This window comes from Entelurus aequoreus, linkage group LG08, assembly GCF_033978785.1.
Source record: "Entelurus aequoreus isolate RoL-2023_Sb linkage group LG08, RoL_Eaeq_v1.1, whole genome shotgun sequence".
Classification (NCBI taxonomy): Eukaryota; Metazoa; Chordata; class Actinopteri; order Syngnathiformes; family Syngnathidae; genus Entelurus; species Entelurus aequoreus.
The window spans coordinates 46,269,306-46,291,888 of record NC_084738.1 but is presented as its reverse complement, the minus strand read 5'-3'; the positions used below and the strand labels follow the sequence as shown (position 1 = coordinate 46,291,888).

At 37.6% G+C, this 22,583-nt stretch overlaps 1 protein-coding gene across 2 annotated transcripts in view; it reads right to left on the bottom strand.

Moving 5' to 3' along the window:
• Positions 1-15,676, bottom strand: part of pard6gb (par-6 family cell polarity regulator gamma b) — an 83,227-nt gene extending 67,551 nt beyond the window's left edge. For both annotated transcript variants that reach the window (XM_062056616.1, XM_062056617.1), the window contains exon 1: positions 15,350-15,676. In XM_062056616.1, coding sequence (XP_061912600.1) covers positions 15,350-15,412 — 63 coding nt within the window. In that variant the 5' untranslated portion in view covers positions 15,413-15,676. The remainder of the gene's footprint in view (positions 1-15,349) is intronic.
• Positions 15,677-22,583: the final 6,907 nt, after the last annotated feature.

The following is a 22,583-nucleotide window of genomic DNA, read 5'->3' as shown; positions in this document are numbered from 1 at the left end:
GTCGTCAGACATAAGTATCGGTGGAACATCCTGGTACATCTGCAGCTCTCTCTCCACTCGTTTCTTGATGGACATGGAGCTCTGTTATTTCGCGGTTATTTCATTTTTTTTGTAAAGTAAAGCCACACTTTCGACCGCCGACGCCCGCTATCCATGCTTGAGCTTGACTGACTTCTTCGTTGGTGTTCAGCGGCTTCTTCTTCCGGTTCGTCTGACATATTTTTTTCCGGTCGGCGGACTGGTATCGAAAATAGGAATCGAAATTTAAACTTTTCAACGATTCCGGGAGAATCGGAAAGTTAGTCCCGGTTCCAATCGATACCCAACCCTACTTCTAAGACATATGGCTGAAACCCTTTTGGGACTTTAACATTCACCACATTTAGGGGATCCCCAAGGGTTAACATTATCAACTCAATATTTAAACTTAGTTCCTTATTCTCTCTTTTGGCATACAAGTGTTTGGGCAAAACAAAGCAGTGCATAATAACTAAAATAAAATCAAAAACTACTATCTACTTCTCTTTTTATTACTTAGTCTGTGTTATATGTGTTTTATGTTGCACGATTGCACGAAGAAAAATTCCTAGTTTGTGAACCCGTTCTCAAACAATGGCAATAAAACTATTCTGATTCTGATTTCAAACATTTGGTTTTTCCAAAGTCCTCCTGTGTCCAGGGAATTATTCCATGAGTTTGTAAATATTAACAAAGACAAAACTATTTTTGAGAGAGAAAAAAAAATCTACCCAATTACGCTAGTATCGAGCATATACTGATACTACACACCACCAAATTTATGGATTGATTTGCCCCCTCTAACATGTCTTACCGACAGTGACAAAGCTGACACAGCAACAGTTATATATCCTCTCTCCAGATGCTTATTAATACACTTGTTAATATCTGCTCACATTCTGCTGTAACATGGTTCCATCTACATTTCTTAAACTTTACAAAGCACCTACTTTTTGGTGTTGTTACAAACTAGGCCTAAAATCTATATCGCGATACATATTGCAGCCTCCTGCTATAACGATATACACTACCGTTCAAAAGTTTGGGGTCACATTGAAATGTCCTTATTTTTGAAGGGAAAGCACTGTACTTTTCAATGAAGATAACTTTAAACTAGTCTTAACTTTAAAGAAATACACTCTATACATTGCTAATGTGGTAAATGACTATTCTAGCTGCAAATGTCTGGTTTTTGGTGCAATATCTACATAGGTGTATAGAGGCCCATTTCCAGCAACTATCACTCCAGTGCTCTAATGGTACAATGTGTTTGCTCATTGGCTCAGAAGGCTAATTGATGATTAGAAAACCCTTGTGCAATCATGTTCACACATCTGAAAACAGTTTAGCTCGTTACAGAAGCTACAAAACTGACCTTCCTTTGAGCAGATTGAGTTTCTGGAGCATCACATTTGTGGGGTCAATCAAACGCTCAAAATGGCCAGAAAAAGAGAACTTTCATCTGAAACTCGACAGTCTATTCTTGTTCTTAGAAATGAAGGCTATTCCACAAAATTGTTTGGGTGACCCCAAACTTTTGAACTGTAGTGTATACCACAATATTTTTGGGATAATAGAAGCATTTCATAAGGGGTTACAAAGGCTCCTAGTTTGGCTGCTGTCGTATGCAGCAACATACTGTGTTGTGTAATATTTACTCAAAACTATTATTAATCCACTTGCTCATTTACTGTTAATAACCGGTTACTTTCTGTTGCAACATGGCTCTAGCTACACTTATGTTAAAATGTAATAAACACTTAGTCTTCTGTTTGGATACTTAATATTAGTTTTAGGCGATACTACAAATGTGGGTACTGATCTTATACCAAGTAGCTACAGGGGCAGTATTGGGCACATCTATGCTGATACTTCAACTTTTCAATATCATTTAATGATACAATTTTTTATAACAACTATAATCAGACAATAACAGTACAGCGGCATAACAATATTAATTAATACTTAAATTAATAAATCATTTGTTTTCGCCCTGTGAGCCCTCCTGTATCGAGGGACTTATTACCTGAGTTTGTAAACACTACAAACAATGAACAAATATCTGTCTAACCATGCACTGTAGTATCAACCTGATACAACACTTGGTATTGTTACTGTTGATATTTGTATCAATCCGCCCATCGCTGTTTACATTCAAAAGCGCGAGCTTAGCAGTGTGTAGTGTAGCATGTTTAGCTATTCATCGTCCTGCAATGATGATACTTGGAAGACACAGTTTATTTGCCACCAAGGAGGCGAGGATTAGTGACTTAGAAGTAGCATTGACGATGTGTTTGTTCGCTTGTAAAAGTTGCTGAACACAGCTTGAAGGTTTCATCAACATACATTATCACGACGAAACGATAGTATTAAAAACTATCGTCAGACAAATTTATATCATATATCGCCCAACCCTACTTAGCGGTTAGCTTAGCAAACCTGCTCCTGGCTTGTGCTCTGTGTGTAACATGTTTAGTCTCATCATCCAGTGATAATGATACTAAGAAATGTAGTTAATTTGGCATAATGTAGGTGATTTTTAGCTTAGGGGAGCGGCTGCACACTGTGTATGGAGACCCATAAATAGCTGCTAGCCGCTTGTCAGCCGGGGGACTAAAATTAAATACTAAGTGGATCGACATTAAAAGTCAATCGTCAATGGAGATCACATATTTTTTTCACAAAAATCGGATGATAAAAACTTATCGGTCGAAACATTCCCAGGAGGTTTTGGTTGATGGCAGCCATGATGTTTTAACCAGTTGAGATCAAATTACACATATATGCTTGTTCGTCCCCTAAAGACATGTACCAAATTTGATTGTGATTTAGCAAAACAGTGGGTCTTATGTATACCAGTTCATTGAGCTGTTTGAGAAATTTAAAGTCATTCTGACAGATGGGGTTGAATAACAGCTCATGGTGTATTTGTCAAAAAATATTATATCACCAGCAAGACAGTCGGGGTACATGTTTTGACAAATGTTCACACTTTTGTGTGATAGTCCAGGACTTATTTTTCAGCATCACTGTAAGTAAATTTGTGAGGCAAAACAACAATATTTTTCAAAATTAGGGTGCTTTAGTGACAGACTTCTGTTCAAGACTGGAACATATTTTTTTCCTCCCCTGACCCAAAATGGGTTGCAAGACTGAGTAAAACGCTGTAAACTAGTTTAATGATCCAGTAGCGAAAGCTCTTTTGGATCAGTGTAGACAGATGTCAGTTATCTTACGATTGGAAATAAACGATATACTGTATTTCAATTAGAGCTGTCAAAGTTAACAAAATGTCATCGCTTTAATCATATGTAAACGCAGATTAAGTGCACAATTTATTTTGAGCGTACATGCTCATTTACCTTGACCGCGATTGGTTACCTGAAAAGCTGATAAAAGGTTGCTTAACTGAGTGATCAGGTCAATGAATGAATACATACATACATACATGCATATACTGTATGTATGTATATATATATATATACATATATATATATATATATATATATATATATATATATATATATGTATGTATGTGTATATATATATATATATATATATATATATATATATATATATATACATACATATATATACATATATATATATATATATATATATATATATATATATATATATATATATATATATATATATATTAGGGTTGGGCGACATAATGATGTACTCGATATATCGCAGGTTTGTATCTGTACGATATAGAAAATGACTATATCGTGATATTCGAGTATACGTTCTCACGCAGTTGCTTTTAGCTGCTGGCATTACACTACAGCAGGGGTCACCAACCTTTTTGAAACCAAGGGCTACTTCTTGGGTACTGATTAATGCGAAGGGCTACCAGTTAGATACACACTTAAATAAATTGCCAGAAGTAGCCAATTTGCTCAATTTACCTTTAACTCTGTTATTATTAATAATTAATGATATTTATCTTTGTGGAAACACTGATCATCTTAATGATTTCTCACAATAAATATATATAGAAACAGATAAATATCAATATGCAACACTTTATTTTTATATTTTCTCTAAGTGCACATTTTTCAAATTGAACATTTTCAAATGATCACTTCTAAGACAGTCTTGTGAAATCACAATATCCCATTTTAACTAGCTAGCCACTAACATTTTTTAACAAATCATGAATTACTTTGCACCATGTTTGTACAAATAATAACTCATGTAAAATACAAAAGTAAACTCTCAAATTTTTAAATCATGTCACACTTTGAACTGGACACCAAATCTGTTATCTGTTTCTTTGTCAGTTAGTGGGAAGCCTGGCATTGCATGCTGTTAACTAGTGTGTTGTACTCTGGTGTGTAACTTGACACTGCAACTCTGAGTGAGTCTTGCAGATGTGCATCAGTGAGGCGTGTTCTGTGTTTGTTCTTGATGAAGTTCATGTCAGAAAAGGCTGATTCACAAAGATAAGATTTTTCCTCATTGTTTGCGGAACCTTCTTAATCCTTTGGACATATTTTCACAGCAATCTGGCCTTAAGCTTAATTATGATAAATGTAAAATGTTAAGGATCGGAAATCTAAAGGGAACGTCCTTTCGAATGGAATGTAAAGTGCCTGTTTTGTGGACAGATGGACCAGTTAACATACTTGGTGTTGTTGTCCCAGAAAATCTGGAAGATCTAGGCCAGGGGTCACCAACGCGGTGCCCGCGGGCACCAGGTCGCCCGTAAGGACCAGACGAGAGATTTTTTTCCTGCTCTGATTTTTTACACTGCATTTTAAAACACTGTCATTTAACAAACTGAATTTTTAAACACACACATTTTTCTCCCAAATGTTTATTCAATAAAATGTGTCTGTCTTTAAAAGCATCAATTGTTCCAAAGATGTATTTAAACATTGAGTGGTACACAAATGTCCTGTTGGACAAAAAACATGTACTGTATCAAAAGAAATTGTATCCTTTTTTACAAGTGATCCCCTCCCAGAGAGTCTGCTGGGAAACATGGCGGGGTTCATAAAGGAAACAATCCACTCATAGTGGTGTTTTCAATTTTATGTGCCAGAAAAAAAGAGACGATATTTTGCAGCAGTTAATATGGATGAACTCTAATATTGTAATAGATGGAAAGCCTTTCTTTTGGAAAAATATGTTTGAAAGAGGAATCATTTTTGTCAATGATATTATCAATGAGAATGGTAAAATTATGAAGTATGATGAATTTAGAGCTATGTATGGTGATGCTTGCTCAAGCTTTTCATTTTATCAACTAACTGGAGTAATTGGGAAAAGATGGAAACAAATAATTAATTATGGAACTACTAAATTATTAGTTTGTAAACCTCTAATAACAAATTCTAGTTGGCAAAAAGGAACTAAAATAAATGGAAAAATATATAATTTTTATTTAATAAAGAAATCTTTGAAGGCTGCCTCATACAACACAAATGGAAAATGGGAGGACTTTTTTGACTGCCCGTTGCCATGGGATGCCATATTCAAACTAATCTATAAAACCACTATCGATGTGCAAAATCGTTATTTTCAAATTAAAATTATTTATAACTTCTTACCCACAGGGAAAATGTTAAAATTGTGGAATATGACAGAGTCAGATGATTGCCGATTTTGTTGTCACCACCCTGCATTTGTTTTGGTATTGTCATATTGTGTCTTTGTTTTGGGTGAAAGTTGAAAAAATGTGTTTAAGGATTGGTTTGTTTATGAAGCTTAATGTGGTTTCTGTTATTTTAGGAGAGTTCATTGACAATCATGATTTAGTCAATTTAATTATAGTACTCGGTAAAATGTTTATTTTTAAGGCCAAAAACAGATATTCACTTAGTATTACTTTCTTTAAAACATTTATTCAGTATTTTATAACTTTAGAAAGTTACATGGTTTAAAACGATAATGATGCCAAAAAACATTAAAAAAAAAGATGAGAAGTCCTCAAAGGCTTATTTTGAAAGTATAATTATGTTTATAGATTATATGATATCTGTTGTTGTGTTCCCTAATTTGAGTGACCTGGACATAATCTGGACTGTACATAAATGCTTATTTTGAAAATGTAATTTTGTTTATAAATTATATGCAATCTGTTGTGTTCCCTAATTTTTTTCTGTGTACATAAATGAAGGTGTGTGTTGCTGAGTCCGACTTGGACATTATCTGGACTGGGCCTGGTTTAAAAAACCCTTTAAACAAATCTAATTTCATTGACAACCTGGTCTGTTGAAGATAAGGCCCTTTTTTTAAAAATTAAATAAAATAAGATAAATAAATAAAAAACATTTTCTTGGATAAAAAAGAAAGTAAAACAATATAAAAATAATTACATAAAAAATAGTAATTAATGAAAATGTTAGTGGACCAGCAGCCTATACAATCATGTGTGCTTCAGGGACTGTGTCCCTTGCAGATGTGTTGTCTATGTTGTGGGAACCAGAATATTGGTAGCAGAAAGAAATAACCCCTTTTGTGTGAGTGGGTGTGGATGAGTGTGCATGGGGGAGGTTGTTTGGGTTGATGCACTGATTGAAAGTGTATCTTTTGTTTTTTCTATGTAGATTTAATTTTAAAAAAAAAATATATATATATATTTTTTTTTTTTTTTTTTTTTTATTTATTTATTTATTTTTTTTAGAACAGGCCCGCGGGCGACTCGTCTGGTCCTTACGGGCGACCTGGTGCCCGCGGGCACCGCGTTGGTGACCCCTGCACTACAGGCTCTTCCCACTCCTTCTTGTGTCTCCTCACAGACAGCAAGCGCACCTTCTTACACACGTCACATACTGTCACGTCATACGTCACATACGTATACGCCCTCACGGAGCAGAGAGGTAGCAGCATGGGTAACTTTAGCTGTGGTGCTAGTGGAATCGTGCGAGTAGTAATACGAGAGAAAGAAGGTGTGAATCTGGTAACAAATTAAGGAAGAATTAATTCCCAAGAAAAACAACAGGGGTCCATCATCTGGCGGTGGTTTGGCTTCAAGTGGGAATATGTCGAACAGACAACCGTAATTTGTCAAGTGTGGGGCAAAAGTGTTGCTACAAAAAGTAGCATTACTGCTAATGTGTAGCATCATTTGAAAAGTCCCCTGCTAGAAAATGAAGAGTGCTTACTCCGCATGTCAACATCTCCGTTCGGTACCCACGCCATCAAAATGCAGAGGCAAACATTTCCAGATCAACACCATATGAAAAAAATAGTCAACAACAAAAGGAGATAATGTCCACAGTAACCTACCACATAGCGAAGGAGGAACACGATTTGATTTCCTATTATGCAGCTCATTTTTATTTGACAGTTATTGAAATATCTTGTGTGACATCATGCACAAAAGTGCACTTTATTTGTTTTAAACTATTGTAGTGGCGTTCGGTACAAAAAGTGCACTTTAATTTAGTGTTGTTTTGATATGTCATCTTAGTGACATCATGCACAAAAGTGCACTAATAGTTTGTTTTAAAATGTCTCTGACAATCTTGCACTTTTTGATTTGGAAATGACATGAATGTTTGTGCCACTGCTTAATAACTGTTTAATAAATACAGTTTTGGTCAATTGACTTTGTTGTGATTTCCTTCTCTACATGAAAGTTTAAAATGAGCATATATTAATCAATCAATCAATCAATTAATGTTTATTTATATAGCCCTAAATCACAAGTGTCTCAAAGGGCTGTACAAGCCACAACGACATCCTCGGTACAGAGCCCACATACGGGTGAACAAGAATGTTTTAATGTAGACACATAGAATCATCATACTGCTGTGATTATATGCATCAAGTGTTAATTCAAGGCTAAGGCAAAATATCAAGATATATATCGTGTATCCCGATATGGCCTAAAAATATTGAGATATTAAAAAAAGGCCATATCACCCAGCCCTAATATATATATATATATATATATATATATATATATATATATATATATATATATATATATATATATATATATATATATATATATATATATATATATATATATATATATATATATATACACACACATATACAGTATATACACACACACACACACACACACACTTTATTTTAACAAAATATCTCACGGTACATTAAAGGCCTACTGAAACCCACTACTATCGACCACGCAGTCTGATAGTTTATATATCAATGATAAAATCTTAACATTGCAACACATGCCAATACGGCCGGGTTAACTTATAAAGTGCAATTTTAAATTTCCCGGGAAATATCCGTCTGAAAACGTCTCTGTATGATGACGTTTGCGTGTGACGTCACGGGTTGAAGCAGACATTTTGGAATAGCACGGTGGCCAGCTTAAGTCGTCTGTTTTCATCGCAAAATTCCACAGTATTTTGGACATCTGTGTTGGTGAATCTTTTGCAATTTGAGTAATGAAAAATGGAGACAGCAAAGAAGAAAGCTGTAGGTGGGATCGGTGTATTAGCGGCTGGCTACAGCAACACAACCAGGAGGACTTTGAGTTGGATAGCAGAAACGATATCCGACGCTAGCCGCCGACCGCACCGATGATCGGGTGAAGTCCTTCGTCGCGCCGTCGATCGCTGGAACGCAGGTGAGCACGGGTGGTGATGAGCAGATGAGGGCTGGCGTAGGTGGAGAGCTAATGTTTTTAGCATAGCTCTGTCGAGGTCCCGTAGCTAAGTTAGCTTCAATGGCGTCGTTAGCAACAGCATTGCTAGGCTTCCCCAGGCTGGACAGCATTAACCGTGTGGTTACAGGTCCAGGGTTTGGTTCGGTGTCTCCTGATAGTAGAAGTAATAATAGTATTGTTGATCTTTGGTCTATCCTTCCAGTCAGGGGCATGTTTCTTCTGTTTCTATCCGCAGTTAAGCACGATGCTATCACGTTAGCTCCGAAGCTAAAGTGCTTCACCGATGTATTGTCGTGGAGATAAAAGTCACTGTGAATGTCCATTTCGCGTTCTCGACTCTCATTTTCAAGAGGATATAGTATCCGAGGTGGTTTAAAATACAAATCCGTGATCCACAATAGAAAAAGGAGAAAGTGTGGAATCCAATGAGCCCTTGTACCTAAGTTACGGTCAGAGCGAAAAAAGATACACCCTGGCGTCCTGCACTGCACTCTAATCCTTCACTGTCACTTTCCTCATCCACGAATCTTTCATCCTCGCTCAAATTAATGGGGTAATCGTCGCTTTCTCTGTCCGAATCGCTCTCGCTGCATTGTAAACAATATGCAGATGTGAGGAGCTCTTCAACCTGTGACGTCACGCTACTCCCGGTACAGGCAAGACTTTTTTATCAGCGACCAAAAGTTGCGAACTTTATCGTCGATGTTCTCTACTAAATCCTTTCAGCAAAAATATGGCAATATTGCGAAATGATCAAGTATGACACAGAATGGATCTGCTATCCCTGTTTAAATATGAAAATCTCATTTCAGTAGGCCTTTAAACATATGTTTCTTATTGCAATCCAAGAACAATTTTGTCCTTAAATAAAATAGTGAACATACAAGACAACTTGTATTTTATTAGTAAGCAAGCAAACAAAAGCTCCTAATTAGTCTGCTGACATATGCAGTAACATATTGTGTCATTTTCCCTTCTATTATTTTGTCAAAAATATGAAGGACAAGCGGTACAAAATGTATTATTAATCTACTTCTTCAATTACTGTTAATATCTGGATATTTTTTGCTTTAACATGTTCCATCTATACTTGTGTTAAAATGTAATAAACATGCGTTTTTCTGTTGTTTGGATGCTTTACATCAGTTTTGGATGATACCACAAATTTGGTTATCGATCCAATACCAAGTAGTTATAGGATCATACATTGGTCATAATGTAAGTCCTCATGTGTCCAGGGACATATTTTCTGAGTTTATAAACCTAATATAAATTTTTAAAAAACGAAGAAAAAAAAATTGTGAATATAAAAAATATAGATGTAATCATTGTAGTATCAACTAGATACGCTTTTGTTCTTGGTATCATTAGAGTGGATGTCAGGTATAGATCCATCCATGGCGTTTGTTTACATTGTGAAGCGCCAGCTTGTTAGATGTGACCCCGGTGAGCTATTGTATCCTCCTACGGTGTGTAGGGAAACATGTTTAGCTATTCCTCGTCCTGCAGGGATGTGAAGTGAAGTGAATTATATTTATATAGCGCTTTTCTCTAGTGACTCAAAGCGCTTTACATAGTGAAACCCAATATCTAAGTTACATTTAAACCAGTGTGGGTGGCACTGGGAGCAGGCGGGTAAAGTGTCTTGCCCAAGGATGATACTTGTAACAAACGTACTTTGTCGCCATTAAGGTGAGGATTAGTGATTTAGAAGTAGCTAAAACACTGCTGACTGCGGATGGACGTTAGCCGCAACTAGCTAGCCATGTTTTGAAGCACCTCTTGCAGAGCGACGTTTTAGTGTTATAGCTTCACCTTTAGTTTTCAAGCCAAAATGAGTCTACTCTCCCTTTTCTGTCTACACACGTTGTCTGCTTGTAAGTACTCTGTGATTGTGCCGGTACTTTTTGGATTCATTAGTATCGCGGTGATTTACTAGTACCGGTATACCGTACAGCCCTAATACATATACATACATATACATGTATAATGTTTTATTAAACTTTTTTCATTGATATCGATTATGCGATATCATTTTATCGGCTCAGCCCTAAGTTGTGTCCAAATATTTGGGTCTTTTTTTAAAGTTAATTTAAATTATACACGCAAGTAATTTACTGTGGTTAATCAAAATGTAAACTTGTCATTAATTATATTAAAACATGTAACCGTTTAATACATTTGGACTCCAGGGAGGAACCAAGATTCCACTTTGGGAAATCCTGCACTCAAAAGTACTTGATCTGCAGGTTACAACAAAGACAATTGTTTGGAAATCTTAATCTACCTAAATCAAACTTGAGGGACTAGAGTCAACATCCCACCCTAAACAAACCCACTTAGTTTCATGATAAAAGCTTAAAAGTGAGTAAAACCGCACGCCTCTAACAAGTCCTCCCAAATACGCTTATCATCCACAGTACCTTCATATTATCATCATTAAGACTTCTAGAACAGTGGTTCTCAAACTTTTTTCACCAGGTTACCACCTCAGGCTCTCCAAGTACCATAATAACAAACAACATTCAAATACAGTAGCATAGGAGGCCTGAATGTTCATTAAAAACAAAACATTGCTTTTATTTGACAAGTATATTTAAGATGGGGGTCCTCTATTTCGCCCATAAAATCCAAACAAATAACCATTCAAAAAGCACCAAAATAGCTCCTTTTACAATTTGTAACTTGAATATTAACCAAGTATTAGTGATATTGTTATTAAAAGCGCTAAAGCAGACAAAATATATTTAGCGGCGCCGTGATCACTACCGTGGTTTCCTATGTTTACTTCATCGAGTGGTCTGCTGCTTTTTCGCTTCCTTACACCCTGTAACTTTAGTCTCGAGAATAAATCATGCATCTCACCTGGACAGAAGAAGTGCGAAGAGGTAATTCGACAAGTTGGTACACTTTGACAGCTATTTTGGGCACGGAAATGGCGAGAAAGACACAAAAAGACATTTGATTCCCGCCCCCCACTCTCACACTGTTTCTTCGTGAGGATTATGGTATTTCTTCATTTATTTATTTTTTTATTTATTCTGGTCTCACAATCATTATAAGAAACATAACAATGGATGTGTTTTTATGCATTCTAATTTTTAAATAATGCGATCAAAAGCTTGCTTCCAATGGAGCCTATGGGAGCAGCACAATTCCGCCTATAAAGCCCTTAAAAAAACATCAAAATACCTCCATTGAGGTTTTATATACATGATGTAAGTATATATGTAATGTAGTTACCGGCACTTTCAGAATAACATTTAATATCTACGTATTTTTATCATTTTAAGCATATGTGGGCCTTGTATGCTTAAAATTATCAAAATATTCCATCTATCCATTTTCTACCGCTTGTCCCTTTTGGGTTCGCGGGGGGTGCTGGAGCCTATTAATTTCAAAAAGGCATTACGTTTTGCTTTTTTTGTTCTCCACTGATTATTACTCACTGCAGACTTCATGAGAGCCAACAAACATAATACAATTTCACTTACTGTACAAGGTCTGCTGTCATTAGGATGCCAACTGACAGGATGCTCATATCCATCCATCCATCCATTTTCTACCGCTTGTCTCTTTCGGGGTCTCGGGGGTGCTGGAGCCTATCTCAGCTGCGTTCGGGTGGAAGGCGGGGTACACCCTGGACAAGTCTCAACCTCATCACAGGGCCAACAAAGATAGACAGACAACTTTCACACTCACATTCACACACTAGGACCAATTTAGTGTTGCCAATCAACCTATCCCCAGGTGCATGTTTTTGGAGGTGGGAGGAAGCCGGAGTACCCGAAGGGAACCCACGCAGTCACGGGGAGAACATGCAAACTCCACACAGAACGAACCCAGGACCTTCGTATCGTGAGGCACACGGACTAACCCCTGTTCCACCGTGCTGCCAGGATCCTCTATATCCCCATTTAAATGAAGAATGAACATAATCCTCACGAAGAAACAGTGTGAGATTTTTTTAAGGGCTTTATAGACGGAATTGTGCTGCTCCCTTTTAAAGGCCTACTGAAACCCACTACTACCGACCACGCAGTCTGATAGTTTATATATCAATGATGAAATCTTAACATTATAACACATGCCAATACGGCCGGGTTAACTTATAAAGTGACATTTTAAATTTGCCGCTAAACTTCCGGTTCGAAACGCCTCTGAGGATGACGTATGCGCGTGACGTAGCCCGACGAACACGGGTATGCCTTCCACATTGAAGCCGGTACGAAAAAGCTCTGTTTTCATTTCATAATTCCACAGTATTCTGGACATCTGTGTTCGTGAATCTGTTTCAATCATGTTCATTGCATTATGGAGAAGGAAGCCAAGCAAGCAAATAAGAAAGTTGTCGGTGCGAAATGGACGTATTTTTCGAACGTAGTCAGCCACAACAGTACACAGCCGGCGCTTCTTTGTTTACATTCCCGAAAGATGCAGTCAAGATGGAAGAACTCGGATAACAGAGACTCTAACCAGGAGGACTTTTGATTTGGATACACAGACGCCTGTAGAGAACTGGGACAACACAGACTCTTACCAGGATTACTTTGATTTGGATGACAAAGACGCAGACGTGCTACTGTGAGTATGCAGCTTTGGCTTTTTTTTGCGTATGTACGTAACTTTTTTAAAATATATAAGCTTTATGAACCTTGGGTTAGGTGAACGGTCTTTTGGGCTGAGTGATTGTGTGTGTTGATCATGTGTTTGAATTGTATTGGCGTGTTCTATGGAGCTAGGAGCTAGCAGAGGAGCTAGGAGCTAGCATAACACGTACCGTACCGTAAGTGCGCGTCACGTACGTAACTTTTTAAAAATATATAAGCTTTATGAACCTTGGGTTAGGTGAACGGTCTTTTGGGCTGAGTGATTGTGTGTGTTGATCGGGTGTTTGAATTGTATTGGCGTGTTCTATGGAGCTAGGAGCTAGCAGAGGAGCTAGGAGCTAGCATAACAAACACGCAGGTGTTATTATGCAGGATTAATTTGTGGCATATTAAATATAAGCCTGGTTGTGTTGTGGCTAATAGAGTATATATATGTCTTGTGTTTATTTACTGTTGTAGTCATTCCCAGCTGAATATCAGGTACCGTGAGTATGCAGCCTTGGCTGCTAAACATTCGATAACTTGACCGTATGTGCGCGTCACGTACGTAACTTTTTAAAAATATATAAGCTTTATGAACCTTGGGTTAGGTAAACGGTCTTTTGGGCTGAGTGATTGTGTGTGTTGATCAGGTGTTTGAATTGTATTGGCGTGTTCTATGGAGCTAGGAGCTAGCAGAGGAGCTAGGAGCTAGCATAACAAACACGCAGGTGTTTTTATGCAGGATTAATTTGTGGCATATTAAATATAAGCCTGGTTGTGTTGTGGCTAATAGAGTATATATATGTCTTGTGTTTATTTACTGTTGTAGTCATTCCCAGCTGAATATCAGGTCACCCCCGGCTCTCACAGCATCTTCCCTATCTGAATAGCTTCAACTCCCCACTAGTCCTTCACTTGCACTTTACTCATCCACAAATCTTTCATCCTCGCTCAAATTAATGGGGAAATTGTCGCTTTCTCGGTCCGAATCTCTCTCACTTCATGCGGCCATCATTGTAAACAATAGGGAACTTTGCGTATATGTTCAACTGACTACGTCACGCTACTTCCGGTAGGTGCAAGCCTTTTTTTTATCAGATACCAAAAGTTGCAATCTTTATCGTCGTTGTTCTATACTAAATCCTTTCAGCAAAAATATGGCAATATCGCGAAATGATCAAGTATGACACATAGAATAGATCTGCTATCCCCGTTTAAATAAAAAAAATTCATTTCAGTAGGCCTTTAGGCTCCATTGTAAGCACGCTTTTGATGACATTATTGAAAAATTAGAATACATAAAAAAATAACATTCATCGTTATGTCTCTCATAATGATTGTGAGACGAGAATTTTTTTTTTTTTTAAAGTGCAGTTTCCCTTTACATAGAGTGATTTTTGGCGTACCACAAGATGGACCATGCCGTACCACTAGTGGTACACACCACAGTTTGAGAACACCTGTTCTAGAACATTAAGAAAACTACAGTTCTTAGAATGGACTGGAATGAAGACGGTCCACAAGGGTGACTCATCTCGCAGGTATCGTTCAGTGCATCTAACTAAACCCAAAAATGTAACTGACGTTGAATGGCAGTGAGTCAGCTGCAGGTGACGTGATGTCGAAATCATTTTGAAACCACCTGAATGACATTTGCTGCTTTTTCGAGGGTCCATTTTTTTTAACCCAACCAAACCCACTGAAAATATTGATTGCAACTACTACTTCATTAAATACAGTTTGAACAAGTTGGATTTGTGAATGGACGAAAATTAATTTCTACCTTATATTACATTTCAGCCACAGCAAATAGACGCTTAAAAGCCTCCGAATTGAGTTCAGCGGCGCGTAAGTGGTTGATTTTTGACATTTTACTGACAAATGTGCACTGTCAGTCTCTGGCATTGAAGCAAAACAACAAGGGGGTGAGAAATCAGCACCACAGTGCAACAAATTGAGCAAAATCGTCCACTTCTTGACATGTTTTCTGTCAAATCACACTGTAATTGTGGGGGTTTCTATTTAAAACGCACCGAATATGAATGTAGATAATGGTGCGTTCAAATGCACACTGCACACGACCATGTGTGCATTACTACTCTATCTACGTGCACATTAAACGCAACATCGCACCCACCTTGCTTTTCACCTCCACGTTTTGCAGGGGTTGCGGTTGCGGTCGGCCAAGGCTCTGGTTCATTCTGGGAATTGAGCTTTAAAACAAAAAAAAAGAAGAAAAATAATGCCCTCGGAAAAAATGGGCTCCAGTCGGCGAGGTTCTCAGCAGCTAAGTCCTTCCAATAAAGACGATTTAGATTCCTTGATTTTACGAGTTCGTCTCCCAAAATTATTTATGTTGTTAATGTCCTCCGCCTTTCAGAAAATGGGTAGTTTCCAGGTTAAAAGACGGAGAGGAACTCAGCAGTGTGGAGTTTTGGAGGGTTGGTTAAGTTTTGAAAATGACATCAGCGCACTTAAAAAAATGGGAGCCTGTGATGCCTTTATGGGAACTGGTTCATTCGCAATGTACAATCAAAAGTAAGAGGGTACACAGAGAAAGTCTGCTTTTAGAAATACAACACATTTAAAATGATATTGAATATCTTATTATATTGTAGTCATTTGGCTATAAAAAATATTAGGATAATATTTATTGGTTACTAGTATCGGGAGAATTGCCGAATCCCACGAGATCCTGAAGAAGCATCAGGTGCACCAATTATCCGTCCGCTAGGGGCAACATTCGCAGACAGATAACATTTTCTTAGCTTCTCTCAACTGTTTAACTTTATTCCATTAACTGGGGGTATTGCCAATATTAATAATCATCCATCCATCCGTTTTCTACAGCTTGTCCTTCTCGAGGTCGCCGGCGTGGGTTCCCTCCGTGTACACCAGCTTCCTCTCACCTCCAAAGACATGCACCTGGACATAGGTTGGCAACACTTAATGGTCACTAGTGTGTGAATGTTGTCTATCTGCGACTTATTAATACCAATACTTGAAAAATGTCATTGAATGATTTTGTGATTGTACTTTGTAGACCATGATCAAAATCAGAATAAATGCCGTTTCAATTATTAAATGAACGAATGAATGAATCAATTATGACTTTTTTATCCCTGTGGTAAATAATGGATACATTGTCTTGACAAACTTATGAGAAGCCACTGTGACATTATTATTGTTTTTTATTCATCGCTATGATGGCAATAAAAATTATGACTGATAATAACAGTCATTTGGTTACTTGTTTAAGGTTTTTAATCACTGTTATGTTGGTGTTCTTTCTTTTTCCACATTTTGTAATGTTACAGCCTTATTCCAAAGGGGAGCAAAAACAAATATTTCCCTTAGAATTCTACAGACAATATCCCATTATGACAATGAGAAAATATTTATTTTTTTAATTTGCAAATTTATTAAGAAATAAAAATGTAAAAAAAAATCACTTGTCTTTGTGGCATCTTATTCAAAAAGACTTAAAGCTATAATTGCTGCTAAAGGTGCCTGTGAATACTTTTGTAAATGTGACTTTTTTAGTTTTTTAGCTTTTATATATATATATATATATATATATATATATATATATATATATATATATATATATATATATATATATATATATATATATATATATATATATATATATATATTAGGGCTGCAACTAACGATTAATTTGATAATCGATTAATCTGTCGATTGTTACTTCGATTAATCGATTAATAATCGAATAAAAGAGACAAACTACATTTCTATCCTATCCAGTATTTTATTGAAAAAAAACAGCATACTGGCACCATACTTATTTTGATTATTGTTTCTCAGCTGTTTGTAAATGTTGCAGTTTATAAATAAAGGTTTATTAAAAAACAAAAACAAATTTTTTTTTAATTAAAAAACAAAAAAACAAAAACCTCTGCGCATGCGCATAGCATAGATCCAACGAATTGATGACTAAATTAATCGGCAACTATTTTAATAATCGATTTTAATCGATTTAATCGATTAGTTGTTGCAGCCCTAATATATATATATATATATATATATATATATATATATATATATCCATCCATCCATCCATTTTCTACCGCTTATTCCCTTCGGGGTCGCGGGGGGCGCTGGAGCCTATCTCAGCTACAATCGGGCGGAAGGCGGGGTACACCCTGGACATATATATATATATATATATATATATATATATATATATATATATATATATATATATACACATCTCAGGGGGCCTGGAGCTTATCCCAGCTGTACTCGGGCGGGAGGCGGGGTACACCCTGGACAAGTCGATACGTCATCACAGGGCCAACACAGATAGACAGACAACATTCACACTCACATTCACACACTAGGGCCAATTTAGTGTTGCCAATCAACCTATCCCCAGGTGCATGTCTTTAAAAGTGGAAGGAAGTCGGAGTACCCAGAGAGAACTCACACACTAACCCAAAGTGTCTTATATTGACTTATTTTCGTCTTTTGTGAGTAACATGATGAGACAATGTTTTCTATCTTATCAATAAAAAAAGGCAGCGTATGTTCACTAGCATTCAACTTCACAACATTCCTGCACAGCAGCTGCAGATTGCAATGGCCTCCCATGACCACAGAGCATGACTCGTTTACTTACTACTGGAATATGTGATGACCTGCAAGACTTCCAAACACATCTATAACACCCAGTCTGCAGGATGTAGTTTACCTTTTGGATCATACTGGATGTTTAGTAGAATTGTGTGAAATGCATCAATCATATCTTGACAATACAACTGAGATTTTTACCGATTATAGTTTTTTGAAAAAAAGTAATATACAGTAATTGTGCACAAGAAGTGTTGTTATTGGACAAAATACTGAATCTATGCTTGGGTGTAGTGCGCCTACCTGTGGTTAGGAGTAATACTGCATAAACTGATTGTAAATCATCCATCCATCCATTTTCTACCGCTTGTCCCAGTGCTTCTCAAATATTTTCTGTTACGCCTTCCTTCGGAAGAACAAAACATTTTGCCCCCGTCCCCAACGCGACTATAAATACTATCATTTGTCTATTAAATTGTAATAGGTACACTTCAGCACAATTGTATCATTATTAACATTAAAGAAAACCAAAAAAGAAGAAAAGCATATAGGTCTACTGACCACAAAGAATAACTTTATTAGCATTGTTTTTATTCTATAACAGAAAAGATTAAAACTGCATCACATTTCTTGAAATAAATAAAAAAATTATCCTATACTGAACAATTACAACAGTTATTCTACTATTCTACCCGCCTTGATCAAATGGTTGCAGTTCACCACATAGCCGGCAGAGGTCAGCAGATGGCCATATGTAGGCCATAAATAACATAAGTAGGTAAGAGAGCGTAAATAACAGAACGTATGTATAAATGATTAACGTACAAATTAAAATAATATAAATATTAATAAAATAAAAAATAACTAATAATAATAAAACTAATAAAAATAACATTGCATTTACCCCAAATTACTTGTCCAGGGTGTACTCCGCCTACTGCCCGAATGCAGTTGAGATAAGGTCCAGAACCCACCGCGACCCCGAAAGGGACAAGTGGTAAAATGGAGGGACTAAATTTGCGAGTCTGCCATGTTTATCTTACGTAGGCCGCCGACTCCTGGCAGTGGGTGAGAGCAATCAAACTAAAGAACGTCAGATATTTTTGTTATTTTAGTGTTAAAACGGTGGCGTAAACTGACTGTATTAATAGACATACTGCAATTTTTGTAGTTTTGTGTATTTTGAAACCAACTTCAACAATAAATATCGACTTCATTGAGGCCCTAGTGATGTCAGTTGAGGGTAATGGATGCTATTGCTAGCTACTGTAACTACTACTGAGGCCATGTCTACACTAAGTCGTTTAACCCCTTAAATGAATAATTATTTAGCCTAAGCCCCGTTTCAGCCACACTAAACCAGCGTTTAAGGTCCCCCTCCTCGGACATCCATCCAGACATGCCTGTGTTTCTCCTTCTTGTCCATGTACAGACGCTTGTGGAAATCACACATGAATACCTTAAGTAAAGGAAACGCGTGATTGCAGCTATTTCGGATACTACACATCTCAGATGGCAAGAGGACTTTAGCAGCTGTGATTCTATTTACCGAAAAATTTTGTCCCTTCCTCCTGTGGATGTGATACAGGCAGTGTGTGACTAACAGTATTGCTTTATGGATGTGACTGTGAAATGGCCAGGCAGCGTGCATGATGCTCGCATCATCGCTAACTCCGCCATTAGCGCGCAGCTGAAAGATGGAACCAGCCCCTCATGTCCCAAACAACTGCTGGACACGGATAAGGTTAGGAAGGATTTACCCTGTGTAAACGGGGCCTGAAAGTACTACTGTACTACTACGACTTCAGCCAAAAACATAACTATGGATAAATGGTAGGAGGGTAGAATAAAAGGGATTTGTTGTAAAGCAACAATATAACGGGTCCCCAACCTTTTTCTCACAGGTTTAATATAATGTAGGCATTCATGGACCTTGTCTTCCAGGTGTGGCAGATAAATAAAGCAAAAATAAGTGTGTGGGAAATACAACTCACTATAAAACGCTGAATCAGACGGAGCCCTGACTTCTTTCCCTTTGCAAAAAAGCTCTCCAAAGACTTGTTTTCAGCTAATTTTCGCTAGCTTGTGGGCTTATTTAATTGTTAACGTGTCTTATCTGATGCGTTATACATGATACGACAAGAACATAGAGGTATAAGAAAACTAGATATACTGCCATTAGTTCCAATGGATTGCTATGACTTTCTATTTCTATGTATTTCAGTGTATATTGTAAAAGTTAGACATTGATATTTTATGCAATATTTTATACATATAGTGCATCAGGAAAGTATTCACGGCACTTCAATTTTTCCACATTTTGTTATGTTAAAGCTTTATTCCAAATTAAAATATATTATATCCTCGAAATTCTACACAAAATCCCCCACACTGACAATGTTAAAATAAAGTTTTATTAAAAATAAAAAAATAAATCTACATAAGTATTCACAGATTTTTCTCAATACTTCGTTGATGCACCTTTGGCCCATTCCTCTTTGCAGAACATCCCAAGCTCCATTTAGATTGGATGGGAAGCGTTGGTTTTCATCCAGGATGTCTCTGTACATTGCTGCATTCATCTTAGTCTAGTCAGGGAGGTGACCAAGAACCCAATGGTCACTCTGTCAGAGCTACAGCATTCCTCTGTGGAGAGAGGAGAACCTTCCAGAAGGACAACCATCTCTGCAGCAAACCACCATTCAGGCCTGTATGGTAGAGTGGCCAGATGGAAGCCATTTCTTTATAAAAAGTTTGCCAAAATGCACCTGAAAGACTCTCGGACCATCCATCCATCCATTTTCTACCGCTTATTCCCTTCGGGGTCGCGGGGGGGCGCTGGAGCCTAACTCAGCTGCATCCGGGCGGAAGGCGGGGTACACCCTGGACAAGTCGCCACCTCATCGCACGCCAACACAGATAGACAGACAACATTCACACTCACATTCACACACTAGGGACCATTTAGTGTTGCCAATCAACCTATCCCCAGGTGCATGTCTTTGGAGGTGGGAGGAAGCCGGAGTACCCGGAGGGAACCTACGCAGTCACGGGGAGAACATGCAAACTCCACACAGAAAGATCCCGAGCCCGGGATTGAACCCAGGACTACTCAGGACTACTCAGGACCTTCGTATTGTGAGGCAGACGCACTAACCCCTCTTCCACCGTGCTGCCCACTCTCGGACCATGAGAAACTAAAATGATCTGGTCTGATGAGACAAAGCTTGAACTCTTTTGCTTGAATACCAGGAATCATGTTTGGAGGAAACCAGGCACCACTCATCACCAGGCCAATACCATCCCTACAGTGGGGGCGGCATAGCTCGGTTGGTAGAGTGGCCGTGCCAGCAACTTGAGGGTTCCAGGTTCGATTCCCGCTTCCACCATCCTAGTCACTGTCGTTGTGTACTTTGGCAAGACACTTTACCCACCTGCTCCCAGTGCCACCAACACTGGTTTAAATGTAACTTAGATATTGGGTTTCACTGTAAAGCGCTTTGAGTTACTAGAGAAAAGCGCTATATAAATATAATTCAAAATTCAAATTCAAAATACAGTGAAGCATGGTGGTGACAGCAACTGGGCGACTAGTCAGGATAGAGGGAAATATGAATGCAGCAATGTACAAAGACATCCTGGATGAAAACCAATGCTTCCCATCCAATCTGATGGAAGTTGAGAGGTGTTGCAAAAAGGAATGGGCGAAACTGCCCAAAGATCGGTGTGCCAAGCTTGTGGCATCGTATTCAAAAATACTTGAGGCTGTAATTGCTGCTGAAGGTGCATCAACAAAGAACTGAACAAAGGCTGTGAATACTTATGTACATGTGATTTTTTTTTTTACATTTTTTAATGTTCAATATGTCTGCAAAACCAAATAGAAAACATCACATTGTCACTATGGGGTTTCTGTGTGTAGAACTTTGAGGACAAAAAATAACTGATTCTATTTTTGAATAAGGCATAACAATGTGGAAAAAAGTGAAGCGCTGTGAATACTTTCCGGATGCATTGCAGATACACTTATGTGTGTGTTTTTGGTGCAATTTTTCATGCATAAACAAATCTGTTAATTCTAACTACTTGTGCAATTATATAAGCATTAAACCTTACTAGGCCAAGAGAGATGTGTATATTCTTCCTTCAGCACTATAGCACTTTAACTACTATAGTGACTTTATTCCTGATCTGTCCTGAGCTGAGGTCATGCCGCAACCTACTGGTGTCCATTTAATTCAGTTTTTAGTCTTATACGTGAGTTTGTGTATTTTACTCTACTGTTTATGTCTGATTTTGGTTCACACTGCAGGGTCGGATGATTTTTTGGTCAAATCTGATCTTTTCAGTGAGCGTTCACATTACAAAAAAAAAAGATTTGTAATGCAATCCGACCCACATGACGCCGCACGCGGAGCGGAAATAAACATTGTTTCAGCTCTTTTCAGTCTAAGTACTGGCGTATTTGTGGCAATTTCAAGGATTTTGTGCAATCAAGGTCAACATTTTCCGAACCATATTATTGCGTCTAGAAGATTGGGAAGGAAGAGGACAATATTTTGGCCCTTGCAGTTTTATGGGATAATTGCCTCTATGTGGGCGAGCAGTTTGGGACAGGATTAGTGGAAGTTTCACGTGAGTTCCAAAAACATTATTTTCACCTGTTTTCTGCTACGTTTTCAACTATTTATTTTAAAATTGTCTATTTTGGTGAATAATTATGACTCTTATCGCTTTTTGATGACGTTGTGGCTGCATGAATGCGACATGAGCGCGGG